This window comes from Meriones unguiculatus, chromosome 7 (assembly GCF_030254825.1).
Source record: "Meriones unguiculatus strain TT.TT164.6M chromosome 7, Bangor_MerUng_6.1, whole genome shotgun sequence".
Classification (NCBI taxonomy): domain Eukaryota; kingdom Metazoa; phylum Chordata; class Mammalia; order Rodentia; family Muridae; genus Meriones; species Meriones unguiculatus.
Window position 1 is genome coordinate 37,373,671 of NC_083355.1, and position 25,181 is coordinate 37,398,851.

Sequence of the window (25,181 nt, forward strand, 5' to 3'; positions counted from 1 at the left end):
CTTGTTTTGTCCAAAATAGGACACCATTATTTTCTACACACTAGGTGAAGTGTGCGTGTCTGTGTGTGTGTGTGCTTGTGTATCTATTGACTTCTAGGTTGACAGTGTTTTGTTTTTTTTTAACACTGTATAATCTGGAAAAGAAGAACTGTAAAGAAAAACAATTTTGGTGGCATGAGAATATACTGAAATAGAAGGTTTGAACCGTGGAAAAGCAGGCTATGAACTAGAACACATATCATGAAGTCATTAACCGAGCTAACCACATAAAAATCTGCAAATATGAGGGGTTAACAGAGGTTAGTTTTCACCCCAGAGGCCAAGGCTTGAGCTCCAGATAAAAGCCTCACTCTCTCTCTCCTTCCCCAGGTTCCCACAACAGTGACTAGCCTGTCCTTCAAGCTGAGAAGGCTGCAAAGGGCTCTGAGCCACTGGGCCGGGCCTGAAGTGAAGAGCCCCGCCCAAGGCCTAGGCTAGGGGCTTAGCTAAGGGGAGAAAGGCAGCTGCACAGTCCAATAAAGCAGCAGTGAGCTCCTGCAGCGGGCTAGAAAGTCCGAGCAGTTTCGTTTTCTCAGAAGCAAGCCTTCCTAAGGCTGGAAGCGTTGGCCCAAACAGTTCTCTCTGACTACCGCCAAAGCCACGCTGGAGCCGGGGCTGCTCCTCTCGGCCTCACAGGCGAGTGACCAACCCACAGGTGTCTGTTTCCGAGTTCTGCTTTCCGAGGCTGCCAGGTAAGGGAAGCGAGAGAACTCCCCGAGTCCTTTCCCCGCAGACTGGAAAAGGGGTGGGGGGGGGGACGCCAGGTGCGACTTTGCCGGAGGCCGGGGACAGATGAGGGGCAGGAGCAAGAAGGAAGGGCCTGGAGAAGAGCTTTTCTCCTTTTGAATGCGTTTTATCCTGTCTTGTGTGATTCATATGGGCAAGTGAACTGATCCGATCAGTAGATTGATCGGTTGGCCCTCGACAGAGCACTGGGGTAGAGGAATAGCGCGGGGAGGGGTAAGAATGGACGTGGGGAGAGCAGAGATCTAAAGAGAAACTAAAAAACGCCAGGAACAATCCGAAAGCTTGGGAGTATTGGAGGTATTGGAATTGGATATATTGAAAACCATATATCCAAATTTTGGAATTATTAAAGTGTAATTTAATAATCAAGTAAACACAAGTTTCCCGGTGTTTGGTGGGCTTCCTGTTGGTCTCTTGCGCGGCTTTAACGGGGAGTGAGGGGTGAAGCCAACCATTGGAAAGGAAAGGCGACCTCTCAATGCCACGTAGAGGCCCGGACCTGGAGCGCACAGGACTTTTAAGGCCAGGAAGGCTCTGCCGCTTAGAGCCCGTCAGCTCCCCTCCACCCCCACCGAAGGCTAGCCCGCCAGATCTCTCCTGCCTGAAGGCCCAGAAATTTTATCAGACTCGGGGTTAGTTCCTTAAAAAGTGGGTGCTGAGGATGGGAGTGAACGTGAAAGGGGATGGGGATGGGTTGGTGGGAGCCTAACCAACCCAGCACAACGAGTTGCAGGCGAGTGGCCAGGCAGAGGAGCGAGGGGCCGGATGGGGGGGGAGTGGCGTCTCTCTCTGCCTCAGTCTCTGTCTCCCTCTCTGCCTCTGTCTAGGTCTCACTCTCCTCCGTTTGTCTCTCCCTCCCTCCGCCCCTCCTCCGCCCTTCTCTCCGCCCCTCTGGCCCTCCATTGGTCTCTTCCTCTCTCCGTCCGTCCCTCTGTCCCTCTCTTCACCACCTTTAGGGGCGCACAGAGCTCATCAGCAGATTTCTGCACTGACAGAGCCTGTCAGAGTCTGGCAGGTTCAAATCAGATTCCAAAAGTGTGATCCTCAGGCCCCAAAGTGCAGCTTTTGAAATCGCACGAGCGACTGAGCAACGCCCTGTAAGATACTATCCTTGGCTGAGGAGCTGAGAGGCAGAAATGGAGTTCTTACTATCAAACCCACGGTTCATAATCTAGAAACTATTGAAAAAGAACCAAGGACTGTGATTTCCGTTTCCCAAATGTCGCTCGTTCTATAGCCTTTTTTTATTTTTTATATTCTGCTCTGGCTCTGCCCCAAGATAGACAGTCCCAATTTGCTCTGCTCCAGCCTGCCTAGAGTTTTGAGAGTCCCACTCTTGTTATGGACACACATCGGTCAGAGTCCTAATCTTTCACCACCTTTCTACCGGGGCGCAAGAAAGACAAAGGTCACCTTTCTTCAGTTCTCACGGAATGGCGCCGTTTACTTTAGACCAGTTGCCCCTCCATGTCATCTCGCTCATCTACTGTATTTTGCCCATCCAACTCTACTATAGCCCTATTCTGTGTCGGATGATATTTTAAAGATTTTACTTCCAAAAACCTCAATTATCTGGAGCTGGAGAGGTAGCTCAGCAGTTAAGAACACTTCCTGTTCCCACAGAAGACCCAGGTTCAATTCCCAGCACTCACATGGCAGCGAGCAACTGCCATTACTTTGGTCCCAGGGGATCTAATGCCCTTTTCAGACCTTCACAGGCAGCTGGTGTATAGACATCCTTACAAGCAGAACACTCATATACCACTGAGCCACCTCTCCAAGCTCATTGTCTTTAAGTTTCTATGCAAATACTGTCATAATATACATGCCTTACTATACAATTGTCCTTCCAAGTCATTATCATGTTTTATAATTTTATGTATGTTGGATGCATGAAGAGTTGGTCTTATCTTAATGCAGAAAGCGCCAGGGCGCACACATGAGGAATTATTTAATCTGTGAGTGATTATGTTGACTGAGTTCATTGAGATGAGAAGAGCCATCCTAAAGGGAGTGGTGGGGGGAAGGGTGGCAGCATTTCCAGAGTGTGGTTTTTAAGCTGAATGAAAAAGAGCAAGCTAGCTGAGCAGAGGTGTCCCTTGCTCCCTTTTTCCTGTGAGTACGCGGTGACCCTGCTGTGTAAACCACAGCTTGACTTCACGACTGTGGTGATCTATAATTCTCACTGTGAACTGTAACAAACCCTTCTTTCCTTCCATGCTTTTATGAGGCTATCTTACCACAGCAGCAGAAAGGTAGCTAGGACACATGGTTCATTCACCTGATCTGCAGTATCTTTCTTTATGAGGACATCCTTCCTTCCCCGCATTGCTGCGATAGTTCTCTAAACTTCCCCGGCATGGGTGCATTACATTTCCCCTGCCTTGTCCAGGGGGTGACTTTGTTTCCCAGCTGAAGAGGAAAAGGGAAATGCCTTAGAAGACTCTCCCTCCTGTGTCGCCACAGCTATAACCTAACCTCACTCAGGCCAGCTGTTTGCTCGTCTTCTCTTCTTTGCTTTCTTCAGATTCTGGAACACAATCTTCTCCAAACCTGGACTCTCAGGAGTCTACTGTTTTCCTCACCGAGCCTCCTCTTCCATCTTTAAGTTCTTAATTCTGCACTGGTTCTCTCTCATTCATGGCAAATATTGTTAACTTTCCCATTTTCTCTTGACACACAAATATTTGGGAACATTTAGTGTTGTTCCCAAAGACACCCCAAATTGTACTTACAATTCAGGATCTTGTTTCTGGAGCTGGCTAACTTAGGTCTTATTCATCAGCCTGCTGCACATAGATACCAACCATCAAAAACTTTTCAGACACATAGATACCAACCATGCAAAAACTGTCTGATATCCTTGCTTTTTAACTGTTGTGGCTTGCTGAATCAGAGCTGCTGAATTTGAAACAAGTTCAATATCATCTCCTTCAAGGATTAATTAATCCTTCTAGGCTTGAGAGACAGAAGAAGCAACACCTGTCCTCATCTGTACCCTGAGGATGTATTTTTCACCCAAGAAACTTTGGATTTCAACCGAAGACCTATTCTCCTGAATAATGACATTGACGGGGAAATGAGCATACACAGACCTCATCTTGTAATGGAAACCCAGTGTAACAACCTTGATCATGTTCTTGAGCAACCAAAGAATTAAAAATTAGGTTTTTGGGTTATTGAGTTAAAGTTTAAAGCACAAACCTGAACAAAGGCCAGGCACTGGAGACCTGTCTGGCCAGCTGTGGGGAGGAACCAGCCTTGCTCCATTCCTTTACTCCCACTAGAGATACTGTGCCAGGAAATGGGCCCAGATCCCCTCTCCCCCTAGCAACAGCTAATCAAAGGAAGCCAAAACCATTAATGGTTTTGATGCCTTCCCACAGCCAATCATTTTAAAATGCAGCATCCCCTTTTGTGTTTCAACCAATAGATGTTTGCCAGGCTGGAGTTCCCTTACTTTGGGCACATGGGGAGGGACTAGAACCTATAAATCCCCCTCAATCCTGAGCCAGTGGCTCTCAGTTGCTTGAGAGTTACCAGTGCCTTGATCTCTGTGAGAATACCAGCTCCAGCTGTGAAGAAAGATCCACATGTGTTTTGCAACAAGCTAGACTCCAGCTGGTCTTTTTTATTTTTATTTTTATTTTTTGGTGTGTGGGGGGGAGTCTCATGAATCAGATACAACATTCTGAACATGACTGCAGATGGTCCCGACAGTGGCAAGTTCCTTTCTGTTACCTCACCATTTGTCAACCCAGAGCCTCTTCTTTTTTTCTTTCCAAGGAGACTCAGTTCTACATTGATGTGATTGAAGTCCCTCTGCAGAATTCCGCTGGGGCCCTTCATAATGACTGTGCACCCCTTCACAGTGATGTTATTTTCTGGGATGTCTACCATTTGATTGCTGAGAATGGTCTTCATTCTCAAAGTAAATGTGGAACAGACAAGGTTTCTCTGTGTCACCTTGGCTGTAGGGGACTCACTTTGTAGAACAGACTGGCCTTGAACTCACAGTGATCCACCTGCCCCTACCTCTGTGAGTGTTGGGATTACATGCATGTACCACCATGTCCAGCAACTTTTCTATCTTAAAGAAAAGACAACCATCAACTTCTCTCCCTTTATGTACATTTCTGTACTCTTTTAAAGTGACTTTTTCTGTACCTGATATTCATTCCTCAAGTTTTGCTTACTGGACATCTAGGAGCCAAAGCATCTAGGGTCTTTTCAAAGTCAACCGTTGTGTCATTCACTAAATACTATGTCCCCACTCCATCCCACTCACCCCCAGACAAGGTTTCTCTGTGTAGCCCTGACTGTTCTGGAACTCACTTTGTAGACCAGGCAGGCTGGTCTTGAACTCAGAGATGCTCCTGCCTCTGCCTCCCCAGTGCTGGGGACTAAAGGTGTGCACCACCACTGCCTGGCATTTTACTGAATCATATAATAAAACTTTCTAATCTCACCTTGCAGTACCTGTCAACAGCTTACATACCTGAAAATCTCAGCAGGTGGCCTTGTTCTCCATGCCCCATACCATATTCCTTTTGTTTGTCTCCTACCTCTGGTTTTTCATGTCCTTTCTGACATCACTTCCAGTATATTCTGTATTTATCCCCTAACTCATTGGAAATATGTTCCAAGCTGTGCTGTCTCATGCCTTTGCATTAGTTGATTCCTCCTGCTCCTGTACCTCAATGCTAATGGCTTCACCCTGACAATTCGATGAATAGGTGACATCATCTCCTCCTGTTAGCATTATCAAACCACAGTTTAATAGCCAAATTAGTTTAGGCACTGCATAAATGTGTTTTTTTTTTTCTCCTATAGCCCATATCACACATGATTGTAAGTTCTATTTGGAATGCTCCCTCAAAACAGTTTCCAAAGAGAAAGGACTGTTTCTATCTTACATGATATTTTGTTGCTTTGACAGAATACATTTGGCTTATATTAAATATTTTTAGTAAGCGATGAATAAATTGTGTGCACGGGTAAATTAATTTGTTAGTAAAAATAAAACAAATGTTTGGATTGTTTGACTGTAGGATCAGCATGGAGACGATTCCCTCCTTGGTGGTGGTCCAATCTCACCCAGACTTGGTCATCTATGTAGGAGAAGTGACTCTTGGAGAAGAAAATCGAAACAAAATGGACAAAACGAAGAGAGTGGAGGAGAAGGAAAGAATCACACAGGCTGCTTGTGCTCTGCTAAACTCCGGAGGAGGAGTGATTGAGATGCAGACTGCCAACAAGACTGAGCATCCTGTGGAGATGGGGGAGGACTTGGAACATTCTTTGAGAGACCTTATTCCGTCTTCTAATTGTCAGACTTTCTTTGAGACTGACCAAAGAGGCAACCAGTTTTACATTTTTGTTAAATCTTGGAGCTGTGGCCCTGAAGATGGTTCCGCTAAGCCTCAAATTTGCAGCCTAAGCTCTTCGTTGTACACTAGAAATTTAACTTCGAAGATTGCCATGGATTCAAGAAGCACAGTTGACTTTCTGTACAAGAAGAGGAAAGTCTGAGTGATAATGGAGTTCCACCTTTAAAAATTCCCAGAGTTTTGAGTACGAACATCCTTAACTCAGGTCCTGCTTTTAACATTTTTCAAAGTGAGAAACTTGAATATGGCCAAAAGTTGCCTTTTACTGAATCTGAATATATAGAGTTTAAACGATTCGATACAAAACATGCCCCAAAATATATGAAAAGTATAATTCCAGACTACATCTCTGCATTTGCAAACACCGACGGAGGCTACCTTTTCATTGGCGTGGATAATGAGAGGAAGAGTGTGCTGGGATGCCCAAAAGACAATGTTGACTGTGACCATTTGAAAACAGTGGCAAATGTAACAATATCCAAGTTGCCAGTTTTCCATTTTTCTTCATCTAAAGAAAAGGTGTCTTATGAGACCAGAGTCATAGATGTGTTTAAAGAGGGAGATTTGTATGGTTATCTCTGTGTGATCAGAGTAGAGCCATGTTGCTGTGCTGTGTTCTCAGAAGCTCCCATTTCATTCATGGTAGACAAGGAGAAAGGTGTGTACAGCCTGAACACTGACGAATGGGTACGCATGATGATGGATGTTGGCCCAGGTAAGAGGCGAGAGTTCTTTCTTATCTGTCCTTTCTGCCTCTTTTGAGTTCCTCTGAATCCTTCCCTCTCTGAAAATCTGAATTCATTACACCTACTGAGGCTGGCCTTTTCTGGATGTTTATGCTTTTGGCGGGGGCTAAAGGGGAGGTGAGACAGGTCTTTGTAGCCTTGGCTTATCTGGAACTTGCTCTGTAGACCAGGCTGGCCTCAAATTCACAGAGATCCTCTGCCACCCAAGTGCTAGGATTGAAGACATATGTCACCACCATTTGGAATATATTGGGGTTTTGTATCCTGCTACTGAAAGTGTTCTGTAGCAAAAAAATAAAAATAAAAAAAAAGTATCTCAGTGATTGGAGAGCCAAGGAATGCCACGAAAAATTTATGCAAGAGATTAATTGGAATCAGGGGGAGACATAATGCAAATGGCTGCCACTGAATGAGGATGGAAAATAGGTGATGTGGGCTCTATAGGGGCAATTGAGAATGCAAATAGGGAAAATGCATGATCTTGACATTAGTAGGAACATGTTGCATTAGCTCTTAGCAATGGCTGCTGCTGGTGCTGAGTCACTGAAGGTGGGTGGGAGTGGGGAGTACTTGGCTCTGGAATGTAGGTGGTTCTCAGTTGACCAACATTCCTCCCTTTCACTTATTAGAAAAGGTAAGGAAATGGGAAGGGTGACTGGTGAGCTGCCACATTGTTTAGACTGCTTCTTGCCACCTGGGAGCCTTGGCATCTTTGGGACACCATTGATCTTCACCGTCAGGACAAATTTGGTAGAGGTTAGAGTCTCCAGCTCTGTGGCTGGGGGTTGGTAGTCCTGTAACAATAACTGATTAATTGTTTGATGAGAGATTTTAAAAAACTTGTTGTTAAAGAAACATAGAGAAGAAATTGATAAAGCAGGGTGCAAATAGTAAAAGCCAGAAAATGTGTGTGTGTGTGTGTGTGTGTGTGTGTGTGTGTGTGTAAATACAATAAGTATCCAATTCCATATGGGGCTCTTAAAGACCCAGGGGTATGTTTTTTGGAGGTCTGTTTGAAGCTGTTGGATTTTATGTTTTACTATACCTGATGGATTGACATAGAAGCAGCATTCCTCCCAGAGGAAGAGGCAAAGGCAGCCTTTTTCAGTTGTAAGAAGATCTAGTCCCCATTGTTGTACCCAGATTGCGAGACCCCAAAAGACCACCATAAGTCGAGTCCATTGCAAAACACATGAGGGTTTATTTAATACAAACTCGAGCCCAGGCCGCAGTAATCTCCCTGGTGAAGGCCCCGTGGTGTAGGGGAACAAGGTTTTTAAAGGGCAAAACCACAAGCAGGAGGGCTCCAAGCCTTGGCGTTACACAGTTGGGTAAGGGAAATTGACTTTTGAAATGATTGGTTTACTGTAGGCGCCAAGACCATAAACGGTTCTGGGCTGGTTTCCTAGTAACTGTATCTCTAGTGGGAAGGAAAAGAATGGGTTAAGTCCAGTTCCTCCCGGCAGGTGGCTGGACATGTCTCCACCTGGCTGGCCTTTGTTCGGGCTTGTGCTTTAAACTATAAACCAATACTCAAAGAAACTAATGTTTAATTCTTTGGTCCTTCACCATCAGTTTTGGAGTCCCACCACTGCCAAGGAGTCAATTTGTCCTTGAAGGGCAAGGATAGTATGTGCTGCCTATGGGAGGTGCTGGATGAACTGGAACGAAAACTGTCCAGAAAGGTGATCAGTCTCTACTACAGCCGGAAGGGGCAGGATTTGAACAGCCCTTTATGATGTCAGCTAGCAAGTCCACAACCAAATCAGTAGGGGCTATTTCCAGGTATCACCCCCAATTGGGAAGAGAAATACTATAATGCAGACTCCTGGCAGGTGGGCAGTGGTAGCCCTGAGCACAGCAAAAGCATCAAGGTGGTGTGGACTTTAGAGCATTAGGGCTGGGAGGACGGGGGAATCAAGAGTTAGGGTTTTCTTGCAGTCTAAGAAACTTAACACTCCTGCAAAATGAATCCTGGATGCCTTAAAGCAGTTTGCCATGCCAAAGAGGGTGAGATGAAAAAGCTCGGGAGTGGTGGTACTGCTGGGCACTTAGTGAATGGGGAGGTAAAGTTATTTGACAAGGTTACAAGAGAGGCTGTAAAAGAGGTTGTGAGCTAGCTAGTCCCCAGGGAAACACATAGCCAGACATCCCAGAAGTGGCCAGGTTGGGTGACATTAAGGAGCTACAAGGCCGAAGTCAACGTCTGAAGTAGGAGAGGAAATGGGAGCTCTGTCTTGTTTAAGAGAGGTAATGTTAAAGTGGTTACAGCCTTGGAGGAATGTTGAGTCACCTCCTCTCTCTTTTCTATCTCCAGGGGTTGAGTATGTCAGGATATATTTTCTCTGTGTTTTAATTGTGTACACTGTGCACTGGGGGCTGAAGAAAAGGTAGAACCCATTGTCCACCTGGGTCCTTGATTTAGAGGTGAAGGATCTTATTTCATGATAGAGAGGGACTCGGAGCGAGGATACACATGTAGCAACTCTCTCTCTCTCTCTCTCTCTCTCTCTCTCTCTCTGTGTGTGTGTGTGTGTGTGTGTGTATCTGGCCATTCTTTTTTTTTCTAAGGTTTATTTATTTATTATTTATACAGCATTCTGCCTGCACACCAGATCTTACTACAGATGGTTATGAGCCACCATGTGGTTGCTGGGAATTGAACTCGGGACCTTTGTAAGAACAGCCAGTGCTCTTAACCTCTGAGACATCTCTCCAATCCCCCCACCCCACTGGGTTTTTTAACTGGAAGTATAAGGATGGCAAAGGGGGAAGTAGTGTTTTTCTTAGGAGGCTCGAGATGATAGTCTCCTGAGGCTGGAGAGAGAGAAAGGGTACCGAGCTTGGGAAATGTACTGTGTAGGGTCCTGTTATTAATGACAGGGGAATAGTGTTTGGCAACAGAGGGGTTTGGGGTATCCCAGACACGGAAAGCTGGCAAAGGAAAAAGTATGTTGGAACCACTAGGTTGAGTGCCTAAGAGAAGGAGAAGAGGGGCTGCTGGTGAGCTTGGGGTCAGGGGAATGTGGGGAACAAAGGAAATAGAGACTTCCACTTTGGCAAGAAGATCCCTTGCCAATAAGGGGATGCGACAGATTGGCACCACCAGGAAGGAAGGAGTGAGAGAACCACCCTTGAAAATGCAACTGAACAGTGGGGTCTGCTGATGTTGGTAAGGCTGTCTGACCTCCTACCCTGACAATAAGGAAATGAGAAGAGGTGAGGCCCCTAAACTCCATCAGAGCCAGTAAGGGGGCCAAGGAGGAAGGAGATGGATCACCCAGATACTCTAATGACTATCCAGGGCTCCCTGTCAGAACCTGGGCTCCTTCAGTTATCCATGGCCAGGCGTAAGAGGTTGGCCTGAAGGTGATTCGAGTCTGATGTCCCCATGCAGTGAGGGACACTGGGACAGTCAATAGCCTAGTATCCTTCCTGATGGCACTTTGGACATGACTTAGGTAGTTTGTCAGGGTTAATTTAGACCCAGTCTTAGTGACACCCCCTGACCACATTTGAAGTAGAGACCCCACTAACTCAGGCCTTAGAAGGCAGGGGAGTCTGGCTGAAAAGCCTTGGCCAGCATTTGGTATTTTTCTTTACTGTTTTTTTTTTTTTTTCCTTCTCTCTAATGGTACATCTTAAAGGCTAAGACTTCTGCCTGTGATGTAATGGTTCCTCTTTCCAAGCATTTAAACTTGACCCTAATGTCAGGGAAACTCTGGGAAAAGAAATAGGTCATGAGAAGTTGTTTTCTCTCTGGGTTTTGATGGTCTAGACTGGTATAGTGTAACAGGGCCTTTGTAACATAGTCTAGGAATAAAGACAGGTGTTCATGTTTGTTCTGAATGACCTCTTAGAATTTCTCATAGTATACTTGTTTAGGGGCAGCCTTATGGACACCAACCAGGAGACAAGTTGTAAATTGATCTCTAGCTAGAATAGTCCTAGGGGTATTGTAGTTCCATTGAGGATCCTGGTTGGGAATGCTCTGCCCCAGCTGGGTGTGTTAGTTTGGTGGATTTCATCTGTGTGTGTTCTAGCCTGTTCCCAAACTCTTCTGTGCTCCTCTGGAAGTAGGCTCTTAGTTAGAATCATATATATGTGTGTGTGTCATGTGAGGTAAGACTATAGCATTAGGTAATGTATTGGAATTCTTTAATGAAAGTAGAGGAGTTAGAGATATAAAACCATTCTTTATCCTATTTGAGAGAGTTCACTTAACTCTCTCATCCACCCTGGGAACTTCCTGCAAAGAAAAAACTGGGGCCAGGTGGACCAGGAGCCAGTAGTGGGGAGAGTGAAGGCTACTGGTAGGGTGAAAGTGGTTGCCAGGGTGGGATAGTTAGAAGAGGAGACGAAAGGAGCCAGAGGAAGAGAAGGAGCTATGAATTGAAGCTCCTAAGGGAGGTGAGGGACCACCCATTAGCAGGATCCAAAGTAGTGGAGGAATCATTTTTTCAGATGTCATAGCTAGAGGGAGCTCAGTGGGGGAACAGGAAGAACAGAGAAGGTTGGAGCAAAGGTAGAAGAAACTTGGACATAGGAAATCTCCATGTCTTCAATCACTGGCAGTAGCTGTAAAGGTCTTGAGTAATATTGGGATCTGTGGTTCAGGTAGGCAGCCATTTTGATTGATTACCTAAAGACTATTGAAGCCAGATTTGACTGCAAAGGTGATAAGTTTTGAGGCCTTTAAGTTGAATGCCAGGTGAAGGGGTAAGAGGTTCTCTAAGAGGTATCCCAAGGGAAGCCAGAAGGTATGGATGTCACCATTCCCATGGGTAAAGAAGAAGGGAAGGTCCTAAGCCTAAATCAAGGACATCAGGGAAGACTAAAAGGGAAATATACGAGCCATTCAGTGGATTGTCACTGCGCTGAATGGTGCTCAGGGCTACCAGCTGGAGGAGAGTTAGTGTCTGGTACCAGGGCTTTTGAGTGAAGCCAATAGGTATAAAACTGAGCTCAAAAACAAAACCTCACCCAAGGGAAAGGGTCAGAAGTGGAGTTGGTAAAGAGGCTCAACTGTGGCCTTAAAGACGATGTCTGGGTTACCTCCACCTCCAAGAGTAGCAGAGGTGTACCAGAAGCTTAACGGTCAGTTCTGTGATTCAGGGAAACGTTCACACTGACCAAGGGGAAAGGTACCAATTGACAGTGATGGATGAGCCAGAGGGGATTGGTTGTGCATGGAGTGGATGGGTAGGGTCCTGGTGTGGCTCAGACCCTGGGGGGAGGACAAATATTGGGAGAGCCTATTTGATACAAGTGACCAATAAAATGATTTTGTGGCAAAAGAGTATCTTGGCATTTGGAGAGCCAAGAAATGCCACAAAATCTCACCACACACCCGAACTCATGCAAGAGACTTATTGGGGGTGGTGGGGTATGTAAAAGGCTGCCTCTGAGTGGGAATGAGAAAAGAGAGACCAGGCCATGATGGCATGGGCTTCCTAGGGACACGGGCATGTGTATAGAAAAATATCTGGGACCATGGTGACTGTGGAAACGTTGCATTAGCTGTTAGCGATGACAGACCGTTGGTGCTGAGTCACGGAAGGTGGGGGGCACCTGCTTCTGGAATGTGGGTGGTTCTCAGTTGACCAACAGTTGCTGAAAGTTATCAAATATAACTCACTGGGGCCTGGTGGTGGTGGTGCACCCTTTAATGCCAGCACTCAGAAGGCAGAGGCAGGAAGATCTCTGGGTTTGAGGCCAGCCTGGTCTGCAAAATCCAGGACAGCCAGAGCTACATAGAGAAACCCTGCTTCAAAACAACAACAAAACAAAAGGTAGTCCTTACATTTAGGATCAGATCATCTGCAAATGGGGATTTTGTGACTTCTTTCTTATCTTTTTGTATACTTGCCTTGAATAAGAGTGAACCCTTGATTTTAGAGGCAGTACATTTAGTTTTTTTCTCACTTAGAATAATGTTAGGCTTAGGTTTGTCATATGTAGCCTTTATTGATTTTGAGGTCCGTTCTTTCTGATCTGAATTTCTTCAGGGCTTTTCTCATGATCATGGAAGGATGTAAAATTTTGTCAAAGGCATTTTCTCATCTAATGAGATGATCTGTGATTTCTTTTTGTCCCTGATTCTACTTATGTGACATATTTCATTTTTTAATTTGCTATCTTAGGCCATCTTTGCCTCTTGATGATGACAGGTGGTCTTTTCAATATTTGTTTGAGTTTTGTTTGCAAGTTCTTTATGACATAGTTTATCATGAAAATTGAGTGGTTGATTTTTTCTTTTGTCTTTTTATGGTTGTGGTAAGAAGATGGTACAGCTTAATGGAGTGAATTAATAGTGTTTCTTCTCTTTTATTTTACAGAATAGTTTGCTGTTAGTTCTTCAGTGAAGTAATTAAAATCCACCCAGTTCTGGGCTTTTCTTTGCTAGGATACTCTTCATCTTCTTGGGTAGGCCCAGATGGAGCTGTACTTCTGTCTCAGCTCTTTGTAAGAGGAAAAGACACAATCTTCCTGCAGATGTGAGAATGTGTATTGAAATGAAAGGGATTTAGCAGCTGCCACTTCAGGGACCTTGATTTAGTTTTGGTAGATATGTGTCCAGGACTTATATTTTATCTAAATTCCAAGATTTTTCACCTTTTTTAAAATACAGGCTTTCAAAAGTATTCCCTAATGATCCTCTGGATTTTATTGATACCTGTTGCAATGTTATTTCTTCTCTCTCTTTAGTTGGGTTAGCTAAAGATTTGTCAGTCTTATCTATTTAAAAAAAAAAAAAGCTCTGCTTTACTCATCCTTTTTATCACTGTTTTCATTTCCACTTCTTTAATTTCTACCCTAATGCTTATTATTTCTTCCTATCTACCAATTTAGGGCTTGGATTTTTGTTGGTTAGATTGTTTCTCTGAGGCTTGAAATTCTTACTGGATGGAGATTGAGACAACATAGGTAAAATACTCTACCCAGCCCAAGGTAAATAAGGCAATTATAAAATTTAACAGGTATCTGTGTCTTATTACTGAGAGACAAAAAGAATAAAAATTAGCAGCTATTATTAATATTTAAGGCCTGAACTAGATGGGTGGAGAAGTCCACCTCCCAGCCCCCATTCAATGCCATCAGCCTTAACCATCTTTATCTGGGCTACCTTCCATCCATAATCTTTTAAATATTTGCTTGTATTCTTCATCTGGGATTTTTCCATGCCATTACTGGAGTCCTTCCTCCCGGCCCACGTGGTTTCTTCTCCATGCTAATCTATCATGGCGCCCTCTTTCCTCCTCTCTTCCTGTCTGTCTGTGTTCTTCCCATGATTCTCCTCTTCCCAAAGCCCAGAAACTTTAGCCGTGCTTACCCCAGTCTGCCCTGTCCAGGTTTTAGGCCTTTTAATCAACCAATCAGGTATAATGTCTTACACAGGTTTAAACAACAAGGATAGGTGTATCTGGGAAGTAACCAGATCTTGAGGGCCAGTAATTAGCATCAAAATGCAAGCATCAGACCAATCCCCAACAAAAGTTTATGAGGATTGTGCTTTTGTCATGTGGGGAGGGGTCTTGGTCTCTTCCTCAGGGCTACTTAGATTACCTTCTGGACCAAGCTTCAACTTTCCTTCTTAGTGATTTCTGATGTTCTTCTAATCCTTCCCCCACTTTATAATAGAGCCTATGCTTTGTTATTCTAACTCTCTTTATTCCTTGTGTCACACAGAGGCAGCTCCCAATCAGCAAGCTTCCCTCAATGACCTGTGTACAGATTTTGAATGTCAGCTGAGTCTCTCCAACAGCCCTCCTCGCTGCAGACCAGTGTATTCTAAGAAAGGGCTGGAACATAAAGTTGATCTGCAAAGGCATTTATTTCCAGGTATGAACAGCTAGTTTTTCCATTAAGAGAAAGAGACCATTTGATACCTTTGTTAAAATGAAGTCAATGAGATTGTCCTCTGCAACACCAAGTTTAGGAAGGGACAGTGCTACAAATCTCTTGGGAATGAGGGGCAGGTGCCCTTGAAGTCATGTAGCATAGGACTAGCAAAATCTGATAGGTAAATATGCAGAGGCTGAGCCCCCCTCCCCACCATCGATTTCAAACATATCATTCCCAGGGGTGGGGCTTGAGCATGTGCATTTGAGGCAGCTTCTTAAGGAGTTCTGATCCTGGGTCCAGAACTCACTGAACCAGTGCATACATAGCAAAGGCCTTACACCGAAGCACAATGCTATAGTTGACCCCTTTAGTCAGCTTTTAAGAATTCACATGGCAGATAGGAGGGTGCTAAGGAGCCATTAGTAATTAGTCTTTAGGCTCGAAGAGAGGTAGTTAGGTGGACTCACCACGCTCTAATCTTGGTACAAAATAATAATTTCAGACTGTGGATAACATTAGGTTTTAGCTAGATTTTGTCTAAAAAATTCCTACTGAGAAAAGATTCAGGTTTCTGAAGGAAGGAAACAGCTTTTTAAAATTCGTACATTGGACATATATGAGATCTATTATCAAATGATACAAAGACATCTGTGTATGGTTTAAACAATTATTTGTTTTGTTTTTTAATGTATGAGTGCTCTATCAGCATATACACCTGCATGCCAGAAGAGGGCATCATATCACATTATAGATGGCTGTTAACCATCACGTGGTTGACTGAGAATTGAACACAGGACCTCTGGAAGAGCAGTCACTGCTCTTAACCACTGAGCCATTCTCCAGCCAGTTATAAACAATTATTAATGTCCTGGGAATTAATGTATTAGGATGGCCTTAGGTCCATTTTCAAAATTAACATAACTGACCTCTTTTTACTTATTAGCTTATTGGATTGTTTTTAAACTTTCCACAAAAGAATCTGATACAAGAATGACTGTTATTAAAGACATTCAAACACATTCCCATAAGAACACAAAACCAGAAACCATAATTAATAAATTATAAATATACCCAGAGAAAGCATATGAGTCAAAAAAATTCCAAAACTACCATTGAGTTTGCTATATATTGGCCATCCATTCTCCATTTTAAACATAATATATAAGTCATTCAAAACAATACAAACATGTATTTGAAATCTTGTCTATTCTTTTCATGTCCAGTGTCACCAGAATGTTTGAAATATACTCCTGATTCCCTCTGGAAGGATCTCCGCTCACAGCATGAGAGACTAGAGGACTTAATAAGCCAGCAAGTGCATGCTTTCTCCTGTGGTGTGCTGATCCTCTCTAGAAGCTGGGCTGTGGACCTGGACTTGGAAGAGAAGCAGGGGGTCATCTGTGATGCTCTGCTGATTGCAAAGCATAGTCCCCCCATCCTCTACACCATCCTGGAGGAGCAGGATGAGAGGGGATGGGACTACTGCACCCGCACTGCCTTTACTCTGAAGCAGAAGCTAGTGAACACTGGAGGCTACATGGGGAGGGTGTGTGTCATCACCAATGTTCTCTGCCTGAGTTCTGAGAGCCATGTTGAGGCCAACGGGGAGTCAGCCTCTCCTATTCATTACCCACCCTCCTATAACCTTGCAAGCACCCAGGAAATGGAAGCTTTGCTGCAGGCCCTCGTGATTGTCTTGCTCAACTTCAGATCTTTCTTGAGTGACCAGCTTGGCTGTGAAATTCTCAACCTTCTCACAGCCAAGCAGTATGAGATACTCTCAAAAAGCCTCCGCAAAACCAGAAAACTGTTTGTGCATGGCTTGCCAGGCACAGGGAAGACAATCATGGCCATGAAAATCATGGAAAAGATCAGAAACACATTCCACTGTAGAACAGATAACATTCTCTACATTTGTGAAAATCAGCTTTTGAGAGACTTGATAGCGTAAGTGTTTGGATCTTATGTCTGTGTGTTATCAATCCGGGTTTGACATTATCTGTTGCGTTACCCTGATTCTTGGGAATTAGACAGTAAAATGACTGGTGACTGCAGTGCTGTGTGGTATATGACACAGTTAGAGAAACACCTAATGTCCTTTTCGCTGTTACAGGGGAAAAAATCTGTGCCAGGCAGTGACCCGGAAAACCTTTATGCGTCCTCACTTTAACACAACGATGATCCAACACATCATTGTTGATGAAGCCCAGAATTTCCGCACTGAAGATGGGAACTGGTATGAGAAGGTGGAAAAAATCACTCAGAGGAGGGAAGATTGCCGAATTCTATGGATCTTTCTGGACTATTTTCAGACCAGTCATCGGAAAATGTGTGGCCTCCCACCCTTCTCATGGCAGTATCCAAAAGAAGAGCTCACCAAAGTGGTACGCAATGCAGATAATATAGCTGAGTTTCTACAACAAATATTGCAAGAAATCAGAAATAACCCTCCAAAAATCATCCCTCCCAAAGCCCTGGAGATGCTCCATGATTTTGACTGGTCTCAAGGTATATCAGGCAGCTGCGAGACTAGAAACTTGAGTTGGGATGATGCAGTCAGTTATGTAGCAAATAAGTGTGATTTTTTCTTGAGGAATGGGTATTCTCCCCAAGATATTGCAGTGCTTTTCAGCACAGACAGTGCAAGGGAAAGCTATGAAAATATGTTCCTTGAAGAAATGAGGAGGATAAATGATGCATTTATCTATCCTCCTCCTAACATGTTTGATAGCATCCGTCGATTCTCAGGCCTGGAAAGAAGCATTGTGTTTGGTATTGACCCCTCTACATTTGAGTGGCCCATTTCCCACAACCTATTGCTCTGTCTTGCTTCCAGAGCAAGAAAACATCTATATATTTTGTTTTGTGTTTGATCATAGTTTCCACTGAAGGGAAGGAAACTCTATGATCCCAATACATTATAAATAAGACGTGTGCATTTTAATATTTTAAAGCTTAGACCTTTTTTTTTTTTTTAACTCCCAGCCAGCCATCGTTTAAACTTAACCTGACTCTCTAGTCTACAAACCCACCGCATGGCTAGTCCTTTACCTCCCAGTTTCTTAGACCCATCTTGCTTCCTCATCTCCCACTTGAATCTACTGCTTCTGTCAGTGTCTGCCCAGGAGTTATGATCTAGAACTTTCTGCCCTAGATATTGACCATCAGATCTTTATTCCAGCCAATTAGCAGCAATGCAACACTGATCCAGCTCTTAGGCAGCCTTAGGCAGTGAAGGCTGAGTGATCTCCATCTTCTGGGCTTACAAAATATAAGACCAGTGAACGGCCATAGAGCATACAGTAACTAAAATCTGGCTAGCCCTTAGCTTGCTCTCTGTCAGTTCAGCAATCAACAATCGATATATAGAGACACACTTAAATACAATAAACTCCAACATTCCACAGTAGAGAGAGAATCTCACCAAGATACTAAGCCTTCGTTTTTCAAAGGAGCAGAGGGGTCCAGCCTTCTTGGAAAAGACTGGCACCCAGATACCTCACTCCAGTTATTTTATTCAAAGAATATACAAGGTTGATTGGGGCTGGGAAAGGTTCCAGCTACCAAAATTATCTTGACCTTGCTGCCCGGAAGAACAGAAAATCTACACAAACTTCAATCCCTTTTGACCACAGCTAGACAAAGTCAAAAGTAAGAACTCTGGGTTTGCCAGGGGTGTCTTAAGACCAAGGTCTGTGCACCTGCAAGCTTCCAAGTAGCACCTACTGCAGATTCTCCAAAGAAACATTTCTTCAAGGTCCAAACAGTTTCAAAACAGTTTCTCAGCATCCACTGATTAACCCAAACCAAGCAAAGGCTTTGCTGAAACATTTCACTCAAAGGCAAACACAAAGGTTTTACTATATATTTAACTTTGAGCCAGATTTAAAGATCTTACTTTACATTTCATTTATATTTCCCCATTGTCTGTTTTTAATTGGATTTGTTATGTTGGAGATTATGAAGTTGTACAGTAAAAAAGGGCCTTTTGTCTATCTAGTAGTCTAACAGTTTTATGCAAATTAATCAGACCTTTCAAAGGCTTTATTTTACTTTTCACTAGAGTATATCCTGAAGTCTTATCATTTCTAGTCCTGGGGGACGTAGCTCAGTAGCAGAGTGCTAGAACAAGATTCATGAAGTTCTAGGTTCAATCACTGATTATGGGAAAGCAAAATCTAATTGAGGTCCTTCAGAAAAGAACATTATAAAGATACAACAAAACTCTTGTCCTGTAGTTTCAGAAAATGTAGGGAAAGGAATTACCAATGAACACTGAGACTAGCTAGGGATCTGAGGCTGAAAAGTTGGAGAAAAGGATGGCAAAAGAATGGACACAGGATGTATACTGTGACAATGCTGAAACCACAATGACTGAAACTATGAAAACAATACAATGTGATAAGTCATAGCCGATATGTTAAAACAGGCTTCCATTTTAAATCGACAAATACATTCACAAAAATATTTCACAAGTGTAAAGAAAAGGACTAAAACCACAACACTATTGAGTGATAACGGATTTCTCCTGCTGTAAGTACCTGCTTTCTGCAACCTTGCAGGTAAGTGGGCTAATAGGCCAATGGAAGGAGGGAATGCATTTGAATAGTGCATTCTCCCGGGGTTTTCAGGAAAGCATGCTTTCACCCCTTCCTGTCCGCATACTGGCTCCAGGTTCCCCTCCCCCACCCTGACTCTACACCAGCCCATACAGGTCTCCCCTGACAGAGACAGTGGGAGGCACATCAAAGTTTGTTTGGCTCAGCTATACTTAATAGATCATGGTCCTCAAACCTGTCAGAAAATCTGCAGCAAGTGCATTAAGTGCCTAATAAAGAAGCCTAATATGACAGAGACCCCTGCTTCTAGTGGTGACCCCAAGGACTCCAGGAATATTGGGGCACAATGAGAGATGACTCCATCTGGATACTGTGATACTGGGCAGGACTGCTCCAACTGGCTGCTGCCAAGGCCCTGCCTGAACTGTGGACAAACACAACACCAGGAGAGTTGGCTGTTTTGCCTAGACAAAATAAGGTCGGTCATGCTCCCAAATTCCTCTTCTGTGGAAAGGCCTTTCAGATTTGCTGGGCCCAGCACCCAAAGACTGATGCTGTGACGCTGCCCTAGGACTTGCGCTCACGAGAGCCCCTGCCACCACAGGAGCCTGATGGGAAGGCCGTCTGGAAATGAATCCAGTACGTTATCCTTCTCAGGTCCCTGATGGATTTGAACAGCAGAAACCAAGGCTGCACCTGCCCTCTCAAAGATGCACACTGTACCTAAGTTCTAAGCTTCTGATAAAGTGTTTGAGGGTCTGAGAAGGTATTTTGAGGTTGGTGATAAGAAAGTAATTTCAGGCATATAAAAACTCTTCTCCCCACTGTGCTACATTGTATTAAGACTGTTTAGACCTTTAACATTAATCAGATTTTAAATTGTCTTCCAAGCCAATTTGTCTCTTTCTGTAAACTTCAGGAGATAATTCACAAGTCATGTTCCAGATAAGTACTGTCAATCAACAGCCTGTTTCCCAGACTACCTATTCCTGAGGGTGGAATTCCTCCCCTGGTTGGGGGACTCCCCTACCCAACTACCAAGACCATGGGCCTAAAAGTGAAACTCCTTGACTTATCTTCTGCTCCTAAAATATACATGTTCCAGCATCCTGCTTCCTCAAGGGCTGCATCCAGAACTCAGGTGCTGCTCTGGCCTAAACCTCACAGACTGCATCAGCTGGACCTGATTGAAGATGGTCTTCACAGATCCTGGGCAGCAAACAGAACAGCCTGCTTGTGGGACCTGGCCAACAGTCCAGCTTTTTGCCCCATGCCCCCAAATCAATGCCCCCAATGTCAGCCAGAAGTATCCAGAAAAGATTCTTCTCCCATTATTCATTTATTACAACAAAAGGCTAGGATGTTAAAGTCCCTACCTGCTGCAGGACATGGCTGCCATAACCTGCCCTCCACCTAGGGGCGGGGCTTCTCTCCCAGAGACCCTTCACAGAAATCTTAGTTCTGTTAACCCTTTTCTACCCTTCCTTCTGCTTTCCCTCCTTTCTTCCCTCTTTCTCCCCCCGCCACCACCGGCAGGTCCTCTCCTTCTGCTTCCCCCTCCCTCGATGCTCCCAAGAACCTGTGTTTATAAAATAATATAGGTTCATCTCATCATTAGCTCATTTCATTTTATTTAATCAATCAATATAAACTTACGAAAAATGAGAGTCCACTCTCAGCGATCAAATTATTAATGATATTTTCTGCTTATTTGTATTTTCCATATTCCATCTGACCCCACAGTTCCTTTCGATCTATGTGACAACAAATCAATTTCCCCTTCATAATCAGGATCAGTCACACAGTAAGTGCAACTAACTTTTCTGACAATAAGTTCAGCAACTGAGAAACCCAAAGAGGTCAGGACAGAGTCTTGGCTCACCATGTCCCAGGACCAGCTCTACTTGGGAACTGGAAATTCCAGGACTACAGGACCCAAGGTGACAGTATTGGCAGCAAAACTTCCCCCAAACTGTCATTACAGACGACCATGAGATAGTCTACTGTGATCTGTTCCACCTTGGTTTTCAGACAGGTATGTTCCAGCATAAACTGCCCCCAAAGGAGGAGCTCAACCTTGTAGTGTTGTCTTCAAGCCTCAGCTGAGACTAATCCTGTAACAGATAATGTGGACATTTGTATTCAGATTGGCTGATTCTGAATGAGGGGCACATGATCAATGAGTTTTATGACCTCGAGCCCAGTGCTATACCATTGGGGAATGCTTACATCTGGACTATATTCCTTCAGGTTTTCCGGAATAACCCTGCTATCATGAGGATTTGTACGCCGGCAGGATGATCACTCAGCATTGGCACCATTCTTTTATTTTTAGTAAGGGGGCGTTCATGTTTCTTGTCTCTCCATTTCAGAAATGTGGATCACACCAGGATTCCAGAGTGTGGAACCCCAGTTTTCAACCCCACCTCCAAAAAAAAAGATTGTTTTAATCAAATGAAGAACACCAGTCTCAGTCTCACCAGATTTATGGAACACCTAGGAACAGATACTTCCATCCTTGTGCAAATTTTGCCAGAGAATTGAAAAAAGAAAACTTTTCATTTGCAAGAATATTTGTTTGGGGGAGCATGTGACCAGTTCTAATAAAATGGGTGCAGAGTCCTTCTGCACATGTGTACAGGTTAAATAGAGCTAAATACAGCTGTACCTACCGCACTTTTCTCTCTGCTGTGACCAAAGGCCTAACCAGAAGCAACCTCAGCGAGGAAGGGTTAACTTTGGATTACAGTAGTTTGAGTTCTAACCTGATGCCAAGACAACGAGGCAGCTTTTAGTGGAACTAAATTTAAGTGTTTTAAGGAAAAAATCACCTCTTTACACCATTGTATCCACAGTCAGGAAGCAAGAGAAAGGAATGCCCATGCCCGGCCTGTGCAATGATGCCACCCACAATTAAGTTAACCGCTTCAGTTAACCACAGCTAGAAACTCCCTTGCAGATACACGCAAGTATGTCTCCTGGTGGCTCTAGCTGGTCTAACAAGCTGACAACACTTTTTATTTATTTATTTTGAGAGGAGGTCTCACTATGTCACCCTAGATTTTCTAGAACTGGCTGGGTAGGCCAGTCTGGCCTGGAACTCACAGAGACTCATCTACCTCTACCTCCTGAATGCTGGGGGATTAAAGGCATACACGTTGACAATATGAACCACCATAACAGCGTAGCTGGCATATTAAAACAATGTATCATTTGTCTCAGGGGTATTGTACATAATTTTCTTCTCCCACGAGCATAACAGATTTATTTATCCTAAGATGCAAGATTCAGTTTAACATCTGGAAATCAACTGTTCTCTGTTGCATCACGATTTGTTAAAGGAGAAAATTGACAAATATCTCAATAGGGACAGAAAGGCAAAGTATACGATTACGTGCCATGCACTCCAGAAACATTCCAGAGAAGGGCGAAGCCAAATGGGGAGGGGGGCAGCTTTCTTTTCCTGATAGAGGGCATTTTCAAAGACTCCCACAAAACCATTTGAATGGTTGGATTAATAGATATCTTACAGGGTCAATACTGGACAGTTCAAAAATGGCTCATTCTTTCAAAGCCCCCACTACCTAGAAATGACTGTGGCCTCTTTGACATTTATCTAGGTAAATGGAGAGAGTCTGTCCATGGATGTAGCAAAATAGGAGATTAAGTGATGCCCCTGAATTCCCAAGGGAATTGATGGGAAAGAAGTGTGGAAGCTGGAGCTGGCTCCCACGTCATCAGCAGCTATGGTCTTTTGGGTCCGCTAACAGCCTAGAGATCTAGACAATCCAGGGCAACACTGAAGCCAAAGAACCTTCCTAAAGAAAATGAGCCCAGTCAAAAATCTCATAATAGAGGAGGGAAGAGGCAAAGAAAAACCCCAAAGTGGTCTTTTCCCCCTCAAAAACCCAAGGCCAGTACTCCTCCATCCAAGGCTTCAGCTCCAGTTAAGCCCAGCTTGGAATCATGTCTGCACCTCAAATTTACTTCAGTGGTGGGTTGTGACCTGGACCTCCAGAAGCACTCACATTCCTGTGAAAGGGGTGGTGGCACCCCTTCTGCCATTTGAGGACCCAGGTATATACCTCCCAAACCCCACCCCCAGCCAAGGGCAAGTGAGACCCAGGTTGACCAGCAGCCTGTCAGTTTGGCAACTGGCAACAAGGAGGACTTAAGATATGAATTAGATCTGCTAAGGCCTGAATAAACTCAGACATAAGTTCCTTAAGTAACAAGGTGTTACTTTGTTAAGCAAGAAGGCAAGCACCCTCAGGGCAGACTCCTATAACAATGATACATCTATTGTCAGCCAAAACTTTGTGCGATTCTAGCTGAAACAGCCCAGAAATACTCCTGTCCATCACAATAATATGACTTGTGTGGTCCACGACTTTGAACTAAATGCACCCCAAAACATCTTATCTTTCCTTTTAAAATTATGACCTTAAAAGAAGCATGCTTAGGTGTTGTTGATTATTAAGCATATTTATTATTGATTTACCTCTTAGTTAAACAGCGGTTATTCCTAAACCAGCTTTATTCCCAAATCACCACACAGAGACTAAGATTTATTTAATTAACCTAAAGCACAATGCTAGACAATAGTTATTCCATCCGAAACCTCCAAGTCCACATAGTTTCCTCTCATTCAGATTTCTCACATTATACTTGCTTTCAGTCATTTCTTAGGTCCAGTTCATCTCTCCAGTGGTTCCAAGTCCTCTCCTCTCTGACACTCCCCACTCACTTCCTTCTTCTTCCCTCTGGACCAGGATGTCCCACCCTATTCTCTCCGTCGCTCAGCATTGGCTAGTTGTTTCATTGACAATACAGAGAACAAATGGCGGCATGTTTACACAAACTTGAGACAGGTGATACTTAGAATAAACATCATAATGCAATGCCTGGATTGACACCAGATTTTGGGGTAGAGAAATCAGCATGTGAATGAACAAGGGTAAATTATGTACATTCCACAAGAACATTATACTAACACTTAGGTGTGTGTTCCTTATCTGAGCATGCCCAGGAATAGGCCTTATGGTGGTGTGAATGAAAATGGCCCCCATAGGTTCATATCTTTAAATATGGGGTCTGCAGTTGACGGAACTGTTTGAGAAGTTTGGCACTGGAGGATATGTGTCACATTGGGAATGGGCTTTGAGGCTTCAAAAGCTCATGTCAAGCTGGGCGGTGGTGGTGCAGACCTTTAATCCCAGCACTAGGGAGGCAGAGACAGGTAGCTCTCTGAGTTCGTAGCTAGCCTGGTCTACAGAGTGAGTTTCAGGATGGCCTGAGGTACACAGAGAAACCTATCCCCCCCCCCAAAAAAAAGAAAAGCAAAACCAAGAAATTATACCATTCTCACTGAACTCTTTCGGCCTCGTGCTTATGAATAAAGATGTAAGTTCTTAGCTTCTGCCCCAGCATCATGTGTTTGTCCCCACTGAGCAAGAATAAAACCACTACTACAGTTTTTACGCCACATTTGAAGCAAGCTTCATTAAATACTGTCCAGGTCCATAAATACTAGCCAGGTCCATACATATCTGTTTGATCCATATCATATCCCCTGGGACTGGAGCTACAGACAGTTGTGAGCTGTCTGAATTTTTGGGGTTCCCAAAAAATGATCCTAAATTACATTAGACAGAGGCATATAAAGGCAAAACCCACAAAGCAATGTATTTTCCACCTTGGTCCAATCGGGGGCAAGCACACATTCCAACATACTTCCTGCCTGTATATCTCCTACATATGTGCCTCCTGCCTACTTGTGATCAAGCACACTTCCTGTGCAATTAGTGCAACCATGCTGTTTGCAGAAGTGAAAACACTAGGCTTGTTATCTTACA

General features: G+C 43.9%; 1 protein-coding gene and 1 pseudogene across 1 annotated transcript; one reads left to right on the forward strand and one right to left on the reverse strand.

Moving 5' to 3' along the window:
• Window positions 1–491: 491 nt before the first annotated feature.
• Window positions 492–24,740, forward strand: Slfn11 (schlafen family member 11). The gene is given in 7 exon segments (XM_021645928.2): window positions 492–731; window positions 5,838–6,313; window positions 6,316–6,891; window positions 14,612–14,764; window positions 15,991–16,714; window positions 16,881–17,151; window positions 21,699–24,740. Coding segments are annotated over 6 exon segments (2,271 nt in total). The 5' UTR covers window positions 492–731; window positions 5,838–5,844; the 3' UTR covers window positions 21,777–24,740.
• On the reverse strand, window positions 3,561–4,710 carry LOC132655326 (large ribosomal subunit protein uL6-like; annotated as a pseudogene).
• Window positions 24,741–25,181: the final 441 nt, after the last annotated feature.